Source organism: Entelurus aequoreus, linkage group LG11 (assembly GCF_033978785.1).
Source record: "Entelurus aequoreus isolate RoL-2023_Sb linkage group LG11, RoL_Eaeq_v1.1, whole genome shotgun sequence".
NCBI classification, from domain to species: Eukaryota; Metazoa; Chordata; class Actinopteri; order Syngnathiformes; family Syngnathidae; genus Entelurus; species Entelurus aequoreus.
In genome coordinates, this window is record NC_084741.1 from 27,890,995 (window position 1) to 27,914,011 (window position 23,017).

A 23,017-nucleotide genomic window follows, 5' to 3' on the forward strand; every position below is an offset into this window, starting at 1 on the left:
GAGTATACAAATGAGTTAAGATGGGACTGAAATGCTTCTACTGAGTTAGCATCTCTAATTGTTAGTGGAAAACGCTCAATAGCCACAGACTTTTTTGGGCTCTGGGAATCACGAATAAGCCGGAGTTCTTTGAACGTAGGTGTCAGGGCGGAACGTAGACTACAATAAAATCAGCATGTGCATGGCGTGTATTTTCTATGGATCTATTTTGTTTGTGTGTAAGCCTGCAAAGTGGCTTTGTTCCGTGACCTTGGCGCTCTTGCAGAGTGTTATCGCAATAGTCAGCGATAGCCAGTCAGTCCAACAAAAGTCAACAAAGTGTGTTTAAACTTTTCAGTCTAATTGTCTGTTTCTGGTCCTCAAATCCATCATGCCTTGCCATGCAGAGCAGACGGCGTATCCAATATGTTGTCCAGCTTGTGATTTAGTCCAAAATCACAAAAGTCTGAGTGCCCATTGCTCTGCCCATCCTTCAGTCATTTTTGGCAGCTTTGGGGGTACCATGAACGGCTGCCAGCATCTTCCAATTTGTCGATACTCCAGGCAACGCTTACTCCAATCAGCAGATGTCCTGTTATCATGATTCCAAATCAGTAGATATTTTCAGCGTCCTCGACTGAAAGGGTCGCCAAGTAAGCGGCACTCCGCTTCTCCCAAGAGTCCATTGTGTGTCCAGCAACAAACGTTCCGTCAGGACAGGCAGGTTCCCCTAAACGCGAGCTTCTCATCGAGAAGAGCTTGTCAATTTCGAAGAGCTTGTCAATTTCGAAGAGAGGCCAGTTGATGAATTCGATTGTTTAGATATTAAAGAGCAGTGCAAAAAGAGGCTCCAAGAAAGTTAAAACGAGACAAAACAAAGACGCAAGCAGGAGAGATAATGGAGAGGTAAGAAGTGTCCGCCTTCGATGAGTGCCAGCAATAAAAATATAATTGTATTTGTTAATATTATTCTAAAACTCACTCCTGCTACGTACTTAAGTTGTTTTTAGTAGGACTACAAATAAAATAAAGTTGCCTGAGATGGGACAAACAAATGGCACCAATTGGGTGGAATGGCCCTGCTAATATATTAATATTTAATGGAAGGTCTTGTCTTACAACTCTGATGAGCCTGTTTTGCAGATGCTTGTGTGACAGAAGCTACTGAAAAGGATAGGCTAAGGGCCCAACAGAAGACCCCAAACATTTTCATGATCTTGTATCCTAGATAGAACCATGAATACAGGTCTGCTGCTTGATCTTATTTGATCTCACCTTGAGAGCAAAGGCACAAATGATGTACTTCACCAAGTGCTCCTCTTGATCCGGCAGCGGAAACATCACAGGCACTCGCTTTTGGGCCTAAACACACGTAGGCAGAAATACATTCATTTCCAGCCCTGACTTAGATTACATGTTATGGTATACATCATATCAACTATTAAATCCATATTGTGTATTTACGTGTAACTAATAATCAACTTCTGAGCTGCAGTCTGTATAAGAACCAGTAGGGGACCCTAAAAGCAGACGTCACCCATTATAAAGAACTTTCTATTGACGTGGCCTTCTACCACAGACACACTGGCCATCAGTCGGGCAACTTGTTTCTGTTGTGTTTTTATTTCCCTGCCTTCTCTTTTATTGTGACGCTCATTAGTCTCCAGCGAGGGGCGGACACTAAGGCACACCTGCAACCTATTTCTACTGAGAAGTATTTAAGCTCGTCCCCCATGAGTGGGTCTTGCCGGTTATTTTATCATGTACCTCCCACGTGCATGCGCCTGCTTCGCCTCGTCAGTCCTGGTACGTTGCTTTTCCTTAATCCTGTAATTCCTAACTTCTTTGTGTTTGTTTCCTAGCCTCCTTGAGGCAGCAAATTACTTTATGCTGTGCTTAGTGCGCCCTGGCTTTTCCCCTGCCAACCACTGAGGAATCTGTTTTTGTTAGTATTCATGGTGTGCACTTCTGCCCCATCGCTTTTTGTTACACTTTTTGGACTTATTAAATGTATTCCTTTTTATTATTCAAACTTGCCTCCCGTCTCTGCATCCCGGGGTCACCCCATTGATCAGTTCTTAACAGTTTCTTTTGTTGTGGTTTCTGATGAAATTCATCTGCATCTAAGGCAGTTCTTCTCAAATAGTGGGGAGGAGGAGGAGGAGGCATGCTGTGATGCTCGGGGGGCACCTGTTACCCCCGGCAACATGCTTTATCAGTATCATGCTTCAAACCTCGCTTTGAAAAACTGCACCACAAAACATGTTAACGTAGCCATTAATCCTGACTTCCTCATTTTTATTTAAAAAAACAAAAAATCAGCACAAATTATTTTTTATCAATTTCTGTTTTGAAGGTCAAATTATATTAATCATTGTGCCCTTGAATTAATGTTGATCAATTTAAATTCATCATTAGGGCCTGAGCAGCGGAGCGAGCACCACAGGTGTGTTGCAGAGCACCGCAACGGCCCTAAAGAAATTGCTCTGTTTATTATTTTTGTTATTAATATTCTGCCGGTTTAGACGCCTTTTTGAGGCCATTAACATCCACGAAAACTCCACAAATTTGGCAGGTGTGTCAGGTATGGCGAAAAACTTTATATTTTGGGGGTATCGAAAACAAAAGTTCAAAATTAGAAAAAAACAGCCCCTCCCATCAGTTTCACAAAGAGCCCTGGAAATCACTAGAGACTTATTTATTGAGTTTATTTTAATTAAAATTTTCAGTATCAAATGAATGGTTCAAGTTAGTCAACATTTTTTTATTTGTTGAATAAGGATTTTTTCTTTTTATTTCAGGCAAATCTATGCAGTTGATTAAATATTTTATGTTACGGAATAAAAATCAATGTTATAAACTTACTCTTTGTTGTAAGTTGATCTAATCCTATTGAAATGTTTCCTTCTTCCAAGGGGGCGCGTAACAGAAAATACTAACTGCTTCAGCTTGAGTAAATGCCCTCAGATAGTCACACAATGAATAATAATTTTTCCGTAACACTTTCTCTATTAACATTTTTTATTACTTCCACATTTTAAAACCGATTCTGCTCATTTATGGCAATTGTGCTTTGTCCAATATTCCAAAAAAATCCTGGTTATCCCGAAATTCCCAAATTCCCCATACATTCCCATTGAAAATTAATATTGTACATTTTTTCCAAGTTTAACTATTTCCACATTTGTCAACCGATTCGAATGACTCCAAAGTCCAAAAATAGTCTTTGCTAATGTTTGCTAGCATGCTATGCTCACTTTTTAAGCAAATGTACCCTATTTTAGCTGATTTATAGATTGTATTTTTATATTGTGTATATATATATTGTGCAAGCTCAGCTGGTAGCCTGGTATCCAAACATTTTCAGAACAAACTTCTCTTTGGATGGCGTCTCCTTTCGATACACACCTGGCGTCTTTTAGCACACTTTGCAAAAGTTAATTAAGCACTCAAGTTGTTTCTCTTTTTTTCAGTTCACATAAAATTGTTTCCACCCCAATCACAAAAGGATGAAGCATAAGTGAAGCTAACCTTGCACAGCATTAGCCAGTAGAATGACGTTCCCACGGAGATGGTGAGGAAAACATTGGCCAGATCTCCAGCGTAAAACAAAATAAATGTCAAAATGACCTTAAAGAGCGAGGAATAAAATAAGAACATCAAATTATCGATAAGTTTCACTCTGTAAAAATGTGACGTGGTGTAACCTTTACCCTCAAGTCAATGACCTCTGAGGCGATCCTCCTCTTCCAGCTGATCGTCTTCAACACCGATATGAGCCCAGCCAGACCCGCCAACACACTAACAGTTGTCTGCATACATGAGGTGACACACACAGGTGACACATTTGTCCACCCATCAGATGATACGGGTGGCGATTGCGCTATATGTGCAAGCTCAGTATTTTGCAATTGGGCATGAGAAGGCAAATGAATGTGCCATAAAAAACTCTTGTTTGTGAATTTTGATCTGTTATAATTTTTGTGTCACTGTGATTGTGTTTGGTTTTTGATAAGGCTTGGACAAGATTTGTTTTTATCATTAACATCATTCAACCCAATTGATGCAATTTGTGTCCCCAGGAAATAAAATATGAAAATGATAAATTAATTACAAATAAATACATGATGAAATTAAATGAGAAACAAAAAACACATTGTCACATTGATCTAATTGTATATTTAAAAAAGGTTGATTTCAACTACCTAAATCACTTGCTCAAATCAGACTTTATAATGAAATATAATCACCTTTGAGTTTTTTTAAATTTTATATATATATATATATATATATATATATATATATATATATATATATATATATATATATATATATATATATATATATATATATATATATATATATATATATATATATGTTACTTTGTCCCAACTATACTTTACATTTATTTTCTTTAATAACTGAATTAAAATGTACAGTTCTGTCGTGTCCTTTTTTTTTCACTCAGTCTTGTTACTCTAACACAGGGGTCCTTAAGCTTTTTGACTTGGGGGCCACATTGGGTTAAAAAAGGCGGGGGGTATCTAAATGTACATATACATGAACTATATATATATATATATATATATATATATATATATATATATATATATATATATATATATATATATATATATATATATATATATATATATATATATATATATATATATATATATATATATATATATATATATATATATATATAAATAGATAGTACTTTATTGATTCCTTCAGGAGAGTTCCCTCAGGAAAATTTAAATTCCAGCAGCAGTGTACATAATTGAGATCGAATTTTAAAAAGTAAAAAAGTAAATAATGGGGGTATAAATGGAAATAAAATAGAAAATATAACAATAAGAATAAAAAATAAAAAGCAACAATAAGAATACAAATATAATAGTAAAAATAAGAATATAACAAGAGAAACTAGGCAGTAGTGACCATGTTATGAAAATGTACTGCACTGTTATTTTTGTTGCAGTTTATTTCAGTATTGTTATTTTTTTTATCCTAGTACCCCCCTCCCCCTCAGAAAGGAGTTGTACAGTCTAATGGCGTGTGGGACAAAATAGTTTTTTAGTCCATTAGTCCTGCACTCGGGATGAAGCAGTCTAGCATTGAACAGGCTCCTCTGGCTACTGATAACGGTATGCAGAGGGTGACTGGCATCATCCATGATGCTCACTAGTTTTTCCACAGTCCTCTTCTCTGCCACCGTCACCAGAGAGTCCAGTTTATATATATATTAGGGTTGCACATCTCTCTCTGATAAATGATTCGATATGCATCTAGATACACAGGTTACGGTTCGATTCAAAAACGATATCCTTTTATTACAGACCGTTTCGATTTGATTCGATTCCGAACGATAGGATTCGATTTGACGGTTAATATTCAAGACTCCAAATCCCCAAGTATTGTGGCTTTACGGCACTGGCAAAAAAAACAGAGCAACAAAATCACATGTCAATGTATTTATTTTTAGACATGGACCAAAAAAAGTCTGGCTGAATTGTAGGATGGGAACTCCAGAGGTAAAAGTAGCACAGAATAGTAACAACAAAGTGCAATATTTCAGTCTGAGCATAGTTTTGAACACTAGAGGTAGGTAACAAAGATTCAATATTTCAACCTGAGCATATAGTGTTTTGAGCACTAAAGGTAGGTAACAAAGGTGCAACATTACAATGTAAACAAGTTACACACCTAGTACACATCTCAAAATGTGGCAACAATGAGCACAGTGACAAGTGCTTTGTGTAAAAGAATAGAGAAAATAAATACATATGTAAAAAGAAAAATCAAACTACTGTGTGTGAGGTACCGTTTCCCAGGTCAAAAAGCAGTAGTTCACTTACACTATGCCTGTGCATTTTCATCATCACTGTCCTGTTTTTTGGAGGGCAGATGTTTTTAAGGAAAATCAACTGATCCACATGCTCATGTTTGAGCAGACTACGTTTTGTGGAAACAATGTCTCCCGCAGTACTGAACACACGTTCAGATTTCGTGTGTTTCACTTTATGTACTTTTTTATGCCGAAAGAGGCGATTTCAGCCACTTGAATGACGGCGAAATCATTAAAGGCTCACAATTATGAATCCATCCACAAGTAAAGAAAACTTGGATTATTTCACTTTATGTACTTTTTTATGCCGAAAAAGGCGATTTAAAAGAGGCGATTTCAGCCACTTCGGTCATTACAGCCGAGTTAAGATATACTTTTCGAGACGAGTGACGTAAGCGCGCTCCCGCGTCAGGGGGTGCATTTTACGGCAGGGGTGCGTTTCCCGGTGTTGTACCGAAATCTGTTACCCATCGGAATTTGTAACTCCAGGGGGCGATGTTCCCATGGCGTTTGTTTGATGGTTAAACGGCAAGCCCAAAGAGGAGGAGAAGAAGAACGCTTGCGTAAATGGCGTAAACTATCCTTAATGCTGAAACGTCAGTTGTCAGAATTTCAGCATTAATAAATTACACATATTCTGGAAATCAATGACTTACTTTCATTATTGTATGAGTCCATTGTATCGCGTAAATGGCGTAAACTATCCTTAATGCTGAAACGTCAGTTGTCAGAATGTCAGCATTAATAAATAAATTAATCCGGAAAATGTATGTGTGTGAGAGAGAATCAACAGCTGATACAATGGACTCATACTATAATGAGAGTAAGTCATTGATTTCCAGAATATGTGTAATTTATTAATGCTGAAATTCTGACAACTGACGTTTCAGCATTAAGGATAGTTTACGCCATTTACGCAAGCGTTCTTCTTCTCCTCCTCCTTGGGCTTGCCGTTTAACAATCAAACAAACGCCATGGGAACATCGCCCCCTGGAGTTACAAATTCCGATGGGTAACAGATTTCGGTTCAACACCGGCACAACACCGGGATGCAGAGGTATCTTTTAGCGAGAGATGACAGCAGTGGCAAGTCCTGCTGCTCTTTCCACCACTGTAGTGTTTGTTTTTTTAAAAAATCTTTCTCGGTCCATTATCACCTTCGGTCAGACTGACGCTTTCGTTCTCCTCCACATTAATTTTCCGTGTTGTCTCTTGTTTATCACTCGTGCTAATACCAGCTAAGCGGCTACCGCGTTTGGCGAGTAGCTTCAGCTCTCGCGTTGTTTTAGAGACGCTGACGCATATTGTAATCTAGCCAACCCATGCAAAGTCTCGCGATAACCGATCCATGACTCTATAACCGATTCAGCTAGGAATTCATGGATTATTCGCATTGATTGAGGAGTCTGCTACCGATGCAATCTAATCGCTCACTTGTTGAATCGAATACTCGGTCGCATCGGTTTATCGTTCACAACCCTAATATATATATATATATATATATATACACACACTGAACAAAATATGAACGCAACGCTTTTGATTCTGCTCCCATTTTTCATGAGTTGAAAGATCTAAAACTTTTATTATACACACAAAAGACCTATTCGTCTCAAATATTGTTCACAAATCGGTCTAAATCTGTGTTAGTAAACCTTTCTTCTTTGCCGAGATAATGCATCCTACCTCACAGGTGTGGCATATCATAATGCTGATTAAACCGCATGATTATTGCACAGGTGTGCCTTAGGCTGCCCACAATAAAAGGCCACTCTGAAATGTGCAGTTTTATCACACAACACAATGCCACAGATGTCGCAAGTTTTTTGAGGGAGCGTGCAGTCGGCATGCTGGCTGCAGGAATGTCCCCCAGAACTGTTGCCCGTGAATTGAATGTTCATTTCTCTAATATAAGATGTGTCCAAAGGTGTTTCAGATAATTTGGTATTACATCCAACCGACCTTACAACTGCAGACCACGCGTAACCAGACCAGTCCATGACCTCCACATCCAGCAAGTGCACCTCCGGGATCGTCTGAGACCAGCCACCCGGACAGCTGCTGCAACAATTGGTTTGAATAACCAAATAATTTCTGCACAAACTGTGAGAAACCGTATCAGGGAACCTCGTCCTCATTGGGGTCTCGACCTGACTGAAGTTTGTCATCGTAACCCACTTGATTGGGCAAATACTCACATTCAATGTTCTCTTCACGGATGAATCCCGGTTTTCACTGTTCAGGGCAAATGGCAGACAGCGTGCGTGGCGTCGTGCGGGAGAGCGGTTTGCTGGTATCAACGTTGTGAATCGAGTGGCCCATGGTGGGGGTGGGGTTATGGTATGGGCTAGCCTATGTTATGGACAACGAATGCAAGTGCATTTTATTGATGGCATTTTGAATGCACAGAGATACCTTAATGAGATCCTGAAGCCCATTGTTGAGACCATCACCTCATGTTGCAGCATTACGGCCCCATGTTGCAAAGATCTGTAAACAATTCCTGGAAGCTGAAAACATCCCAGTTCTTGCATGGCCAGCATACTCACCGGACATGTCACCCATTGAGCATGTTTGGGATGCTGTGGATCGGCATATACAACAGCGTATTCCAGTTCCTGCCAATATCCAGCAACTTTGCACAGCCATTGAAGAGTGGACCAACATTCCACAGGCCACAATCAACAACCCAAACAACTCAATGCGAAGGATTTGTGTTGCACTGCATGAGGCAAATGATGGTCACATCAGATACTGACTGCTTTTCTGACTCCCCCACACCCCCTATAAAGCAAAACTGCACATTTCAAAGTGGCCTTTTTATTGTGGGCAGCATAAGGCACACCTGTGCAATAATCATGCTGTTTGATCAGCATCTTGATATGCCACACCTGTGAGGTGGGATGGATTATCTTGGCAAAGAAGAAGTGCACACTAAAAAGATTTACACAGATTGGTGAACAATATTTGAGAGGAATAGGTCTTTTGTGTATATAGTAAAAGCAAAAACAAAAGTGTTGCATTTATATTTCTGTATAGTATATATATTTTTATTTTTATTAATTTGTTTATTATTTTAATTTTATATTTTTTTGGTCTTGTCCCCACAATTTCCCCCCGTCTTCTTTTTCCAACCCTTTCTATCCCCTCTTGCTCTGGTCCTGTATATTCTCTGTGAATGATGTTATTCATTTCTTGTGTTGTTTAGTAAATAGCCACATAGCACATAGACCTAAGTACAGTAAGAAGTAGTGCTGCTGTTGAACTGCTGCTACTCACATCAATCATGTGGACCTTGTATTCCACAGCGGCCAACTGTAAACATCAGCAAGACAAACATTAAACAAAAGCGTGTTTTGGTTAGGGATGACTATCAATACTTACTACATCTTGGTGCTGATGTAAACGGTAGTTACCAAGTAGATAGTTACGCCTCATTTCAGTGCTAAATCATAATAGGTACTAATACATTCATGACTGTTTTGGACTTTGATTTTGCTTTCCCGTGTTTAGTGTTTGTTTATGTTCCAGCACTGTAATTTTCTAGTTTCTACTTCCCGTGTTGCTTCCACGTTTGGCCACTTCAACTGTGGTCTGAGCGCTGGTCTAAATGTTCCTGGTTGGCAATCAGGAGGCTCGCCTGTTCCTGGACAGTCAGGGACAGGTGAGTCTCAATAGTTGACAATCAGGAGGGTTTAATATGTTCAGTGGAACTTATTTGGTTCTTGAACTGGGTTCCCAGAAAAGCTTAAAGAGTCGCACCTTGATTTTTGAAGCCGCCTTTTTGCGAACTTTTCGATTTACGAACTATTCAGATCAAGCCAAATTTTCCTCTGTGTGCGAATCATGTCTATGTGTACGAACGCTTTAGTCGTTCATTCACATTGAGTTCTGCTGGCAGACATTTTGTGCCAGAGGGAAAAACAAACAACATTTTGGAGAGGCGCGGCCCTCTACGTCACTTCCTGTGCAGTACAGCATGTGTTACATTTCTTTTTTTTTACAAATTTCTTTTTTTTTTTTGTCCATTTTGCTAATTCAGTGTCTCTTTTTGGGACTCATGAGTCTGAAAAAGGCAACTGCGCAGCATGGAAAGAATGAGGGAATCGCTGTGGAGTTGAAAAAGACTTCATGTGAGGAGTATATCAGAGATAATGTCACCCTAAAAAAGGGGAGCCAGCGGGGATAATTGTTTTATGACCGGGAAGGTGAGTTTATGACCCCCCAGGAAGTGGGCGTGGCCTCCAATGTCACCCCAAAAAAGGGGAGGACGTCAAACTCATAGGGCATGGCCTAAACCGGAAACAGGAAGTTTTCTGGTTTAGGCCCATTTACGTCATTTTAATTTTGTCGGTTTTTTTTAAGATGTGCGCCATTTTAGTTGTAGTATTTACAGCAGTTATTCCATTTTTAAAGGCTTTAATCCATCCTCTCAAATGCATCATTTACTTTGATTACAGTGATTTATCATTTTTAATTGACTTCATTAGTTTTAGTTAAGGTAAGTAGTGCACGCGGCCACCGCTGCTGCTCACTGCTCCCCTCACCTCCCAGGGAGTGATCAAAGGTGATGGGTCAAATGCAGAGAATAATTTCGCCACACCTAGTGTGTGTGTGACAATTTACACCACTAATTAACAGCATTTTAGCCTAATTACAAAAGTTTATTTCTATGCCAAGGTTAAACCCATATATTATCTTATTTTAGTTGTCTCGTACTACCAAGGCTGCTTTTGTCACGGATTTGAGTTATAATAGATATTTATAACTTAATATAACTTAAATAAAAAAATGATTTACTATTTTTTTCTTATATGTATTGTCTACTTTTTGTCCTAATTAAAGTTTCTAAAGTATCTTCCTTATGATAATTAGTGTATTTATGCCATTATTTCACAGCATTTTAACCCAATTACAAAATTGTATTTCTATTCCGTGCCAAACCCACATGTTTGTAGCTCTCGTGGCGTGCGTCATTAATACTCAGTTGCTAAACTGAAAGTCGTGGGTCCGATCCCCGCTCATAGTTGAAATTATAGTAAGGTTTATAATTTATGTTTTAATGATGTTAAAGTTGTTTAATACGCTAAACTTCAGTATATTATATATTTTAAAAAAGTGGACAGTTACAAAAACTTGCTGTTTATCAAAGATGTTAGATAATATCACACGTGACAGTTCTACCTCAATGAAAGCTTTTGTTGTTCTGGAAATTCATTGTGTTGTTCAAGGTAATATTATTTATATAGTACATGATTTCAGCCTTTTAAAGCTCCTGTTGGTCCACCAATTTTTGACCTTGGTATTTGTCACATCCTACGTTATTTGTTACGGCCCTGGTCACGCTGCCATTAGGCATGCGTTTGCAGTTGTGGCCCTAAACAAGATTCTATTTGTGGCCCCATTTTGGTTTTTAATATTACACGCTAGGGGCTAGGACTGACTGCAACCTAGTGAGTATTGTAATACAGTCGTCACTCAAAGCTTCTAAAGGGGACTATTATTTCATGTCTAGGGGACTTTTCAATGTCAAAAAACACATTTAGAAAGTTGTAAACAGGTTTTTATGCTCCAGCTGTAAAAAATATTCTATATATAATGAATAATTCCTACTTTGCCGAAATTAGTTTACCACGGTTAGGCCCGGAAGCAATTAACAGCGATAAACGAGGTCTTACTGTATTACCCTTGAATACCAAAAGTAGATTTGGCTACCAGAGCCTGACTGAGTGTGTGCATCAGAGATACAACCAACAATAATACAGTCCAAATACATTCATAGTTAGATATTGATAAATAATGTGTTCTTAAAATTTTACAAGTTATGTAAAGATTTGTATTTACAATAAATCATCACCTATAAACTACAGTTCAGTTTAATCCAATATGTTCAATAATCATGTGTTCATATTCCAGATAATGTCCAAAGTTCATATACAATTAGGTTGATGGCTCCGAAGAGAAAAAAAAAGATATCTCCCACCGCAGTGAAGTACGGAGCCCCTAAAGGGACATGGGAATTTATTTTTTTTTAGACATGTATCTCGTGGCCACGAGAAACTTTCTCGTGCGCACGAGAAACTTTCTCGTGCGCACGAGAAACTTTCTCGTGGCCACGAGAAAGCATTGGATGCGTGCTGATGGTTTGGTGTGTGTTAAAATGGCAGTTTAGGAGTTAATATGGCTGTATTTCCAATTAGGACTTTCCCCCATGTGTGTTGTGGCAAAATGTGAATGCTTGATTAGTAGGTGTGAGACAAACACTTTATCTTCCTGGCTATTGTAACGCTACGTCCATCCATCCATCCATTTTCTACCGCTTATTCCCTTCGGGGTCGCGGGGGGCGCTGGAGCCTATCTCAGCTACAATCGGGCGGAAGGCGGGGTACACCCTGGACAAGTCGCCACCTCATCGCAGGGCCAACACAGATAGACAGACAACATTCACACTCACATTCACACGCTACGTGTTTGACATTATGGGGGTGGGCGTGGCTTGCGGACCTGCAGCGAAGCGGAGTGTGTCAGTTAGTCCGATGTTGATGCGATCAAACTTCTTTCTTGCTTGGAAGATACACACACAATTGTAACTGTTATTTCTTCCTGCAAATAATAAATATGTACAACGTGTTTGGATGTATTCATTTATGTAAAATTGTCATTAAATGTAATATTGCCTGACAAAAAGTGATTCGACGTACGTAATATTTTGATATTTACACATCGCATATTTACACACGCGCATCTGACTGGAATACCCTTATGTGCATTACATATATCAACATCAACTACCTACTGTACTGTTTACTTGTTGAAATACCCTTTTTAGAACAAATATCTACCCACATAATTTATATGTGTATATAATATATATATATATATATATATATATATATATATATATATATATATATATATATATATATATATATATATAGATACACACACACATATATATATATATATATATATATATATATATATATATAGATACACATACATATACATATATATATATATATATATATATATATATGTATGTGTATCTATATATATATGTATGTGTATCTATATATATATATATATATATATATATATATATATATATATATATATATATATATATATACATATATATATATGTGTGTGTGTATCTATATATATATATATATATCTATATATATATATATATATATATATATATATATATATATATATATATATATATATATATATATATATATATATATATATATATATATATATATATATATATATATATATATATATATATATATATATATACATACATATTATGTATAAGCATGTATATATATACTCTACCGTTTAAAAGTTTGGGGTCACATTGAAATGTCCTTATTTTTGAAGGAAAAGCACTGTACTTTTCAATGAAGATAACTTTCAACTAGTCTTAACTTTAAAGAAATACACTCTATACATTGCTAATGTTGGAAATGACTATTCTAGCTGCAACTGTCTGGTTTTTGGTGCAATATCTACATAGGTGTATAGAGGCCCATTTTCAGCAACTATCACTCCAGTGTTCTAATGGTACAATGTGTTTGCTCATTGGCTCAGAAGGCTAATTGATGATTAGAAAACTCTTGTGCAATCATGTTCACACATCTGAAAACAGTTTAGCTCTTTACAGAAGCTACAAAACTGACCTTCCTTTGAGCAGATTGAGTTTCTGGAGCATCACATTTGTGGGGTCAATTAAACGCTCAAAATGGCCAGAAAAAGAGAACTTTCATCTGAAACTCGACAGTCTATTCTTGTTCTTAGAAATGAAGGCTATTCCACAAAATTGTTTGGGTGACCCCAAACTTTTGAACAGTAGTGTATGTATATATTATATATTACTGTAACTTGTTCTTAAAAATAGTAGTTATTTTGTATGTCAAATTTAGTGTTTGTGTGTATATATGTATACTGTATATATGTATGTGTGTTTCTTCCTATACAGTATACATGTATATGTGTGTGTGTGCGTGTATATACTGTGTATATATATATATATATATATATATATATATATATATATATATATATATACATATATATATTTATATATTATATATACACATATAAATTATATGGGTAGATATTTGCTCTAAAAAGGGTATTTCAACAAGTAAACAGTACAGTAGGTAGTTGATGTTGATATATGTAATGCACATAAGGGTATTCTAGTCAGATGCGCTTGTGTAAATATGCGATGTGTAAATATCAAAATATTACGTACGTCGAATCACTTTTTGTCAGGCAATATTACATTTAATGACAATTTTACATAAATGAATACATCCAAACACGTTGTACATATTTATTATTTGCAGGAAGAAATAACAGTTACAATTGTGTGTGTATCTTCCAAGCAAGAAAGAAGTTTGATCACATCAACATGGGACTAACTGACACACTCCGCTTCGCTGCAGGTCCGCAAGCCACGCCCACCCCCCACAGCCACAGAAGAGGAAAACTGTCCTTTCCCGGGCATGATAAAGTCTTAAATAATGTCAAACACGTAGCGTTACAATAACCAGGAAGATAAAGTGTTTGTCTCACACCTACTAATCAAGCATTCACATTTTGCCACAACACACATGGGGGAAAGTCCTAATTGGAAATACAGCCATATTAACTCCTAAACTGCCATTTTAACACACACCAAACCATCAGCACGCATCCAATGCTTTCTCGTGGCCACGAGAAAGTTTCTCGTGTGCACGAGAAAGTTTCTCGTGGCCACGAGAAACTTTTAGTAAAAAAACAAAAAAAAAAAACAATTTTTTTTAACTTTCTCGTGGCCACGAGATACATGTCTAAAAAAAACAACATTCCCATGTCCCTTTAGGGGCTCCGTAGTGAAGCCACTTCAAAATGTAAAACTAATTGAAAAAGTAAACAAAACACAATAAATGGACAAAAAAACTAACAAATCAAATGTTCTTTAGGCATTATATCTTTAAGGAAAAGTTTTGTGAACATTATAAACTTAAATAGTAAACTTGTTTTTTATAAATACGACCATAAATACGCCACAATGACGGCGTTGGAAACGATGCCAAATAAGCAATTGTCTCTATGGACTTTTGAAGTGACATAGCCACCATGCTGCTAAACGGAACTAAAACTATTAAAACTTTAGCAGCGTAAAGCATAATTTATCAGATAGAATTGCACGGTGATGGTCAGCTACTTAAGTAGCCGGTTGCCATAATCATGTGGCCCCTCCCCTAGTCGACCGCATAGTGAAGGGATGTCAAACTCGTTTTTATTGAGGGCCACATCATAGTTATTTATGGCTGCCATCAGATGGCCACATGACATTTATGGCTGCCATCAGATGGCCACATGACATTTATGGCTGCCATTAGAGGGCCACATGACATTTATGGCTGCCATCAGAGGGCCACATGACAGTTATGGCTGCCATCAGAGGGCCACATGACAGTTATGGCTGCCATCAGAGGGCCACTTGTAACAGTGAATAATGTATGAATTTGTCTCTGGAATTTTATTATTAATTATGTACATTGTTTTAAGTAGACTGTTGATTTCAGTAAAAACTTTACATTTACAACATTTTAATGTAAAATATAGTGGGTTTTTTTGTTTTTTTTACAGCATGTTACGGTAAATGGAAAAACAGTACCATTGTTTTTTGGGAGGGTTTTTACGGAAATAGCTGGCAGCTTAGTTGCCAGAATTTTTGTGTTAAATTGACATTGGTTTTTACAACATTATATTATTTATGGGAAAAAAACAGTAGAAGTTATTTTTTTATTCTGGCAACTTAGCAGCCAGTTTTTTCTACCGTAAAAACAAATGTACCATCTTTCCATCTACAGTAATAAACCGTTAAAAACAACCGTAGATTTTACAGTCAAAAACTGGCAGCTCAGTCAACATAATTTTAACACAAAAAACAGTGGTAGTTTTTGTCAGTTTACAGTAATATGGTGTAAAGAAAAACGTAAAATGTATTGTCATTTTTATTCATTTGATGGGTAGTTTGCTGTAAAGTTAAGTATTTTTATTTAAACAAAAACATGTTTGGAAAGTATGATAATATACTGTAATATTTGTTGCAATATTGCATACTATTAAAGTTTAAAAGGTATGCAATTTCAAGCAGTACATATATTTTTTCAATTTAAAAAATCAATTACGTTTTGTGAGAAAATATTAAGTACTTTTGTTAGAGCCATTTCGGACATATTTACACATATTTCTTATGTTTACATATCATGCCTTGTTTAAAGTAATTTTAAATTATACAGTAATAGCTTAAATGACTGTATATTTGGTATTTTGCTATATTATTGGTATTTCTTATGTTTACATATCATACTTTGTTTAAAGTAAATTTAATTATATAGTAATAGCTTAAATGACTGTGTATTTCGTATTTTGCTATATTATTGGTATTTCTTATGTTTACATATCATACTTTGTTTAAAGTAAATTTAATTATATAGTAATAGCTTAAATGACTGTGTATTTGGTATTTTGCTATATTATTGGTATATAGTTTAAAATATTGTCTTTCACTTCCTATCAATGTAGTTGTGCTCTATTAGTTTGCTCCGCCTTCTGCCCGATTGTAGCTGGGATAGGCTCCAGCACCCCCCGCAACCCCGAAAAGGGATAAGGGGTAGAAAATGGATAAGGGGTAGAAAATGGATGGATAGATGTTTAGACTGGGTGTCGTAAAAGTGCCAGTAATTGTCGTAAATTGTCAGCAACTGCCGTAAATGACAATGTTTTGTTTTGAAAGGTCGAGCATGGCATGGAGCAACAGCTTTTCTTTGACTGTGTTTAAAGGCCTACTGAAATGATTTTTTTTTATTTAAACAGGGATAGCAGATCCATTCTATGTGTCATACTTGATCATTTCGCGATATTGCCATATTTTTGCTGAAAGGATTTAGTAGAGAACATCGACGATAAAGTTCGCAACTTTTGGTCGCTGATAAAAAAAGCCTTCCCTGTACCAGAAGTAGCGTGACGTCACAGGTTGAAAGGCTCCTCATATTTCCCTATTGTTTACACCAGCAGCGAGAGCAATTCGGACCGAGAAAGCGACGATTACCCCATTAATTTGAGCGAGGATGAAAGATTTGTGGATGAGTAACGTGAGAGTGAAGGACTAGAGTGCAGTGCAGGACATATCTTTTTTCACTCTGACCGTAACTTAGGTACAAGCTGGCTCATTGGATTCCACTCTCTCCTTTTTCTATTGTGGATCATGGATTTGTATTTTAAACCACCTCTGATACTATATCCTCTTGAAAATGAGAGTCGAGAACGCGAAATGGACATTCACAGTGACTTTTATCTCCACGACAATACATCGGTGAAGCAATTTAGCTACAGAGCTAACGTGATAGCATCGTGCTTAAATGCAGATAGAAACAAAATAAATAAGCCCCTGACTGGAAGGATAGACAGAGGATCAACAATACTACTATCAGGAGACACCGAACCAAACACTGGACCTGTAACCACGCGGTTAATGCTGTGCCGCCTGTCGAAGCCTAGCAATGCTGTTGCCAACGACGCCATTGAAGCTAACTTAGCTACGGGACCTTGTCAGAGCTATGATAAAAACATTAGCGCTCCACCTACGCCAGCCAGCCCTCATCTGCTCATCAACACCCGTGCTCACCTGCGTTCCAGCGATCAACGGCGCGACGAAGGACTTCACCCGATCATCGATGCGGTCGGCGGCCAGCGCGTCTGCTATCCAACTCAAAGTCCTCCTGGTTGTGTTGCTGAAGCCGGCTGCTAATACACCAATCCCACCTACAGCTTTCTTCTGTGCAGTCTCCATTGTTCATTAAACAAATTGCAAAATATTCACCAACACAGATGTCCAGAATACTGTGGACTTTTGCGATGAAAACATAGCTGTTTGTATTGGGATACAATGTGTCCCAATACTTCCGGTTCAACCTTTGACGTCACGCGCAAACGTCATCATACCTACACGTTTTCAACCGGAAGTTTCCCGGGAAATTTAAAATTGCACTTTATAAGTTAACCCGGCCGTATTGGCATGTGTTGCAATATTAAGATTTCATCATTGATATATAAACTATCAGACTGCGTGGTCGGTAGTAGTGGGTTTCAGTAGGCCTTTAAGCGTATGTAAATTTGACCAAGGACATCCTAGCGCATCAATGAATTGTTTGTGCTAACGCCATCTGTATTATTTTTTGCTATTCTTGTGAGAGTTTGTCAAAAAGAAAAGTACTTTGGATCGGCGTCAGCCTGTCGTTAAGAAACCCACGCGTCAAAAACGTTATGCCCTGCCGAGGAAACGACAAAGGAAGGTTAGTTGCCGTTACAACTTTATTGACACATATCATTTCCAGGTGTTTGCGGGCCAGATAAAATGATGTCGCGGGCTAGATTTGGCCCCCGGGCCTTGAGTGTGACACCTGTGGCATAGTGTGTTTTGAGCCAGCTTGGATTTGGTATGCTCCACTGTACATTTGCTTTTCTGACAGAAATTTCCGCCCCAGTATTTATATATCGTCTCTGTTATCATACGGTCAACCATTGCACGTAACAAACTAGTCTGATTGATTGCCTGTGTATCACTCCACAGAACTGGGTTCTCACATAAAGATTTCCATGCGTTGGTGACACAGTCTGAACTTTTTACATTTTTATTGCGTATAACTGCAAAATAACTCACCATATATCAAAGGGAAGTTGGATAAAGAGGTTAACAAACGCTATTGAATTCAAGAAAGAACTCGTTGCAAAGTAAAAACTTGGCTCTTCCTTCCAATCCTAGCTCTCAGCTCAACGCTGTTTTCACCAGCAAAAGACTTCAATTAATATCAATTTGATTTAATTCGTCATTTATACAGTATTTACTTCACATTTCTACTGTAAATACATACACATATACATACTGAATATACGTACACACGTATATGATAAATATATAATTGAATATATTTGTGTTAGCTGACTTACTGGTGGATGTAAGGTGCTGTCATTGTTGGTGGAAATTGTATTCATCATGAAACGATATTTGCATTTAGTAAAAAAGACTGGAAGACAACACACACCCACAGTATTGTAGTGTGGAGGCTGAAGCATAAAGTACGATGGGATTCAAAGACGCACATATCAAAGTCATAATACATCATACAGCAACAATATGCCACTGTGATGCTTTCAGTACATGATTGTTAACTCTTATGGTTGTGGAGGTCCCATCTACCACACAGCATGGAAATTATTGATAAAATTAGATGTATTACAAATATTTGTATCTGTAGAAAATTACGACTATATCGTAATTATTTTCTTCATTATGAATTGCCACTGTGACATCACCAAACATGGCACAAGCGTACTATTACTCGACTTGGTGATGTCACAGTGGCAATTCAAAAACCTGTACTCTAGTATACTGTATGTACGGGAAAATATACATCATAATATTATTGTTGTAGTAAAAACATAAAGCCATGAAGATACTGAGGTAAATTATACCGTGTACATTTTTATTATACGATTGTTAACTAGCATGCATTTGTATTTGTTCACAGAATCTTTTAGGGGATTATTCCATTAAGGAAATATGCCTTTGCATAGCTTCAGATCAGTGGCGTGCCGTCACTAGAGGCAGGGGAGGCACGGCCTCACCTGCCATCATGGAAAGAAAAAAAAAAGTAAAAAGAAAAAAATATATATTAAATTGTTATGTGTATCAAGTGATTATACTAAAGTTATTTTCCATTTAACTTCACCAGTTTTAGATTATTTTTATTTTTATTTTCACATTTGCCGTTCAAATACTGAGAAGAGACGGTGCGGTGATCGGCAGCCAGTTGAGGCACGTCACTGATTTGTGCCTCAACATGGATTGTGCGCAATGACTCGGCTAACTGCTGGCCTGCTGTGCAGTGAGACCATATTGCTATATGAATTATACTATACATTTCCATAGTTTAGTTAGCTGAGGTATATAATGTACAGTGTATTTTGTCAACAACTGTATGTGTGTAACGTATTTTTAGTGCTGAGCATTCTTAAACTCTGCTGCGAAGACACACTGTGTGAGGCTCGTCTCATAACCCCGCCTCCTGGTGCCAAGCACCTCCGCCGCAGATTTTAGGAGGAAGTGTAAACACAATAACGACATCTGGTAAGAGCCCCCACCGGTAGGAGTAGAGATCAGGGATTGGAGGTCACCCGACTCCATTGAGCAAAGTGACAACGCCCAGGTGTTGTCTGCATTTGTACAAACAAACTGGATGTTGTCCTAAATGGCCGGCCCCAAGGCTAGAACTACAAAGAGTAAGTGTCTTTGCGTAGAAGGTATTTAAGGACAGTGGTCCGAGAGGACATTAGGAGAGGAATCAGGCACATACTCCTCCTGGAAGCTGCAGTTCCAGTCTGAGGCTCGCTGAAACAAATAAAGCTTTTTGTTCGACGATGCCTCGTTGGCGTCTTCTTGGCTCATCACCCATCACACAGTCACTCTGTCCTGGGAGAGTGACACGACCAGAAATATACCACAATACTAAAAATAATGACCTCACCCAGTTCTGCTCTTCATAGTTATTCACCATGGTCAGATAGAAAGAAAGAAATATGATCGTTTTGACAATCCTAAATCCTTGATGCACGATTATGGTAAATACTATAATGCTAGTGACACCTAACATAGTTTGTTTTGTTTTGGCATGTTTCATATGCTATAAAGAAATGTCCGGAGAAAGCTAAGGTCATTTACGTGCAGTGTTGGGACTAACGTGTTACAAAGTAATGCGTTACTGTAACACCGTTAGTTTCGGTGGTAACTGGGGACGGCGTGGCGAAGTTGGTAGAGTGGCTGTGCCAGCAATCGGAGGGTTGTTGGTTACTGGGGTTCAATCCCCACCTTCTACCTTCCTAGTCACGTCCATTGTGTCCTTGGGCAAGACACTTCACCCTTGGTCCTGATGGCTGCTGGTTAGCGCCTTGCATGGCAGCTCCCGCCATCAGTGTGTGAATGGATGAATGTGGAAATACTGTCAAAGCGCTATGAGTACCTTGAAGGTAGAAAAGCGCTATACAAGTATAACCCATTCATTTATCATTTAACTAGTAATCGAACACGTTATTTTTTTATATTCAGTAACTCAGTTACCTACTACATGATGCGTTACTGTGTTATTTTACGTTATTTTTTATGTAGTATCGGCTAGAAACAGATGCGCTGCGGTGTCGTTCTTCTAAATCTTCCTCTGTCACAAGCCAGAGAGAAGAAAAGAGGCGTGTGTGTGTGTGTCTGGGTGTGGGTGTGGGAAGGGGAGGCACACACGTGATCCGCGGTTTGATATATAAAACAAAACAAAAAGGTTGTTCGCATGCACGTTCAGTCCACACACAGCGTGGTCATGGCGACCGGAGTAACGGAGGAGCTTGAACGCCCCGCGCAATTTAATCGGTGTGTTTATAGGTGCAGACTCCGTTGTGCAAAACGAGGGTTTTAAACACATGCTGAACGTGCTTGAGCCACGTTACGACATCCCGTCGCGCACCCACTTCAGCGATAAGATTGTGCCAGATCTTTATGAGCAGGAGAAGAAAAAAGTTGTGGATGAACTATCCCGAGCATCATCTGTTGCGCTCACGACAGACTGGTGCACGTCCAGGGAAACTATGTGACGATAAGCGCTCACTTTATCACAGCAGACTGGCAGATGAGAAGACACGCCCCCTCTACGAGAGTCACATTGCACAGGTACTGACACAAGCAGTGGAGGAATGGAAGATAAAGATATCCCAGTCACAAGTGATAATGCCAAAAATCAAATAATTGCAGTGAATGAGGCAGGACTGGGACCACAGATAGGTGATTTGCACATGTAGTGAATTTGGCATCACAGAAGGGAATCTCAGTCAATAGGATGGATCAGGAAGGAGGTTTCCTGGCACAACAGCTGCTCATGTGCTTAAGACAAAGCAAGAAATGCTAAAGCTGCCTACTCATAAAGCTCATACATGATGTCCCAACGAAGTGGAACTCCACTTATGATATGTTGCAGCAGCAGGCAGCTATATACTCTGCATTGACCCACAAGACCCTGAAGGCAAATGTCAAAGACATCATCAACCTGTCTGATGATGATGTGAGAGTGGCAGAGGAGGTCCTCCAGGTGCTTAAACCCCTCAAAAGTGTTACATCTCTACTGAGCACTGAAACTTCACCATCTGTGTCAATGATCCTGCCACTGAAAACAAGGATTCTACAATCCATGGCTCCAAGTGTGGAAGACAGCAGCATCACTCGAGATGTCAGGCTTTATTTCACTATCTATGTTTCAAGGAAGATGATGTGCCTTCTTATGTTGCACTTTAACTTGTTTTTTATTAATGGTCATTGGTCCAAGTTTAAAGAAAGGAGAAATTCCTTTTTATGTTGCACTGTTTTTCATTAATTATGTTAAAATGAAAATAAAAATGCATGTCTAGTTGATCAACAGATTGTATTATTCTCCAGTGCAATAACAGTACTGAAATGAAGGCTAAAAGGGCATTAATGGGAGCTTTAAAAAAAAAGAAGAAAAAAAGAAGTAACTAAATAGTTACTTTTCACAGTAACGCATTACTTTTTGATGTAAGTAACTGAGTTAGTAACTGAGTTACTTTTGAAATTAAGTAACTAGTAATTGTAACTAGTTACTGGTTTTCAGTAACTAACCCAACACTGTTTAAGTGTTTATTCAAGATCTCAAATAAACATTAGATTACGTAGCAATAAGGTTATACTGCTAAATTAGGGGTGTCAAATCTGCCAACAGGTTTAATCCGCAAGATGGATTTGATCATTTTTTAACTGTTTCTTAACCCTTCGTGATGATTGCGGTTAATTCTTCATCTAAATGGGATTATGTGAGCAAACCGTCAGTTGGCATCCCAGCGAGAGTGGAAATTATACAGTACACGTTTGTTTAAAATGGTTAGTTTGTATGTTTAGCACCTAGCAATGCTGCAGATGCCACAGTGTCACAATAAAGCTGCATCTGCCGAGTAGCATTCTTCTAAAACTTATTGTTTATCCTCTTTGTGTTTGGGCTCAAAAATATAAGGTCCTGGATCATATTTTTCCAAAAGTAATCGTTGTCGGCTCTTACAAAATATGCTTGA

The 23,017-nt window shown here is 38.0% G+C and overlaps 1 protein-coding gene across 4 annotated transcripts in view; it reads right to left on the reverse strand.

Moving 5' to 3' along the window:
* The window catches only part of LOC133659944 (meckelin-like), a 37,380-nt gene extending 18,459 nt beyond the window's left edge, over positions 1 to 18,921 (reverse strand). The window contains exons 1-7 of one of the 4 annotated variants that reach the window (XM_062062880.1): positions 18,848 to 18,921; positions 9,110 to 9,145; positions 8,029 to 8,182; positions 7,793 to 7,933; positions 3,693 to 3,791; positions 3,511 to 3,609; positions 1,255 to 1,341 (exon numbers count right to left, since the gene is read on the reverse strand). In XM_062062880.1, the coding sequence (XP_061918864.1) occupies positions 1,255 to 1,341; positions 3,511 to 3,609; positions 3,693 to 3,791; positions 7,793 to 7,933; positions 8,029 to 8,182; positions 9,110 to 9,111 (582 nt within the window). In that variant the 5' untranslated portion in view covers positions 9,112 to 9,145; positions 18,848 to 18,921. Of the gene's footprint in view, positions 1 to 1,254; positions 1,342 to 3,510; positions 3,610 to 3,692; positions 3,792 to 7,792; positions 7,934 to 8,028; positions 8,183 to 8,283; positions 8,633 to 9,109; positions 9,146 to 18,847 lie in introns of those variants that run through there. The other 3 variants (XM_062062882.1, XM_062062881.1, XM_062062879.1) reach the window with 3 other exon arrangements.
* Between the last annotated feature and the right edge of the window lie 4,096 nt (positions 18,922 to 23,017).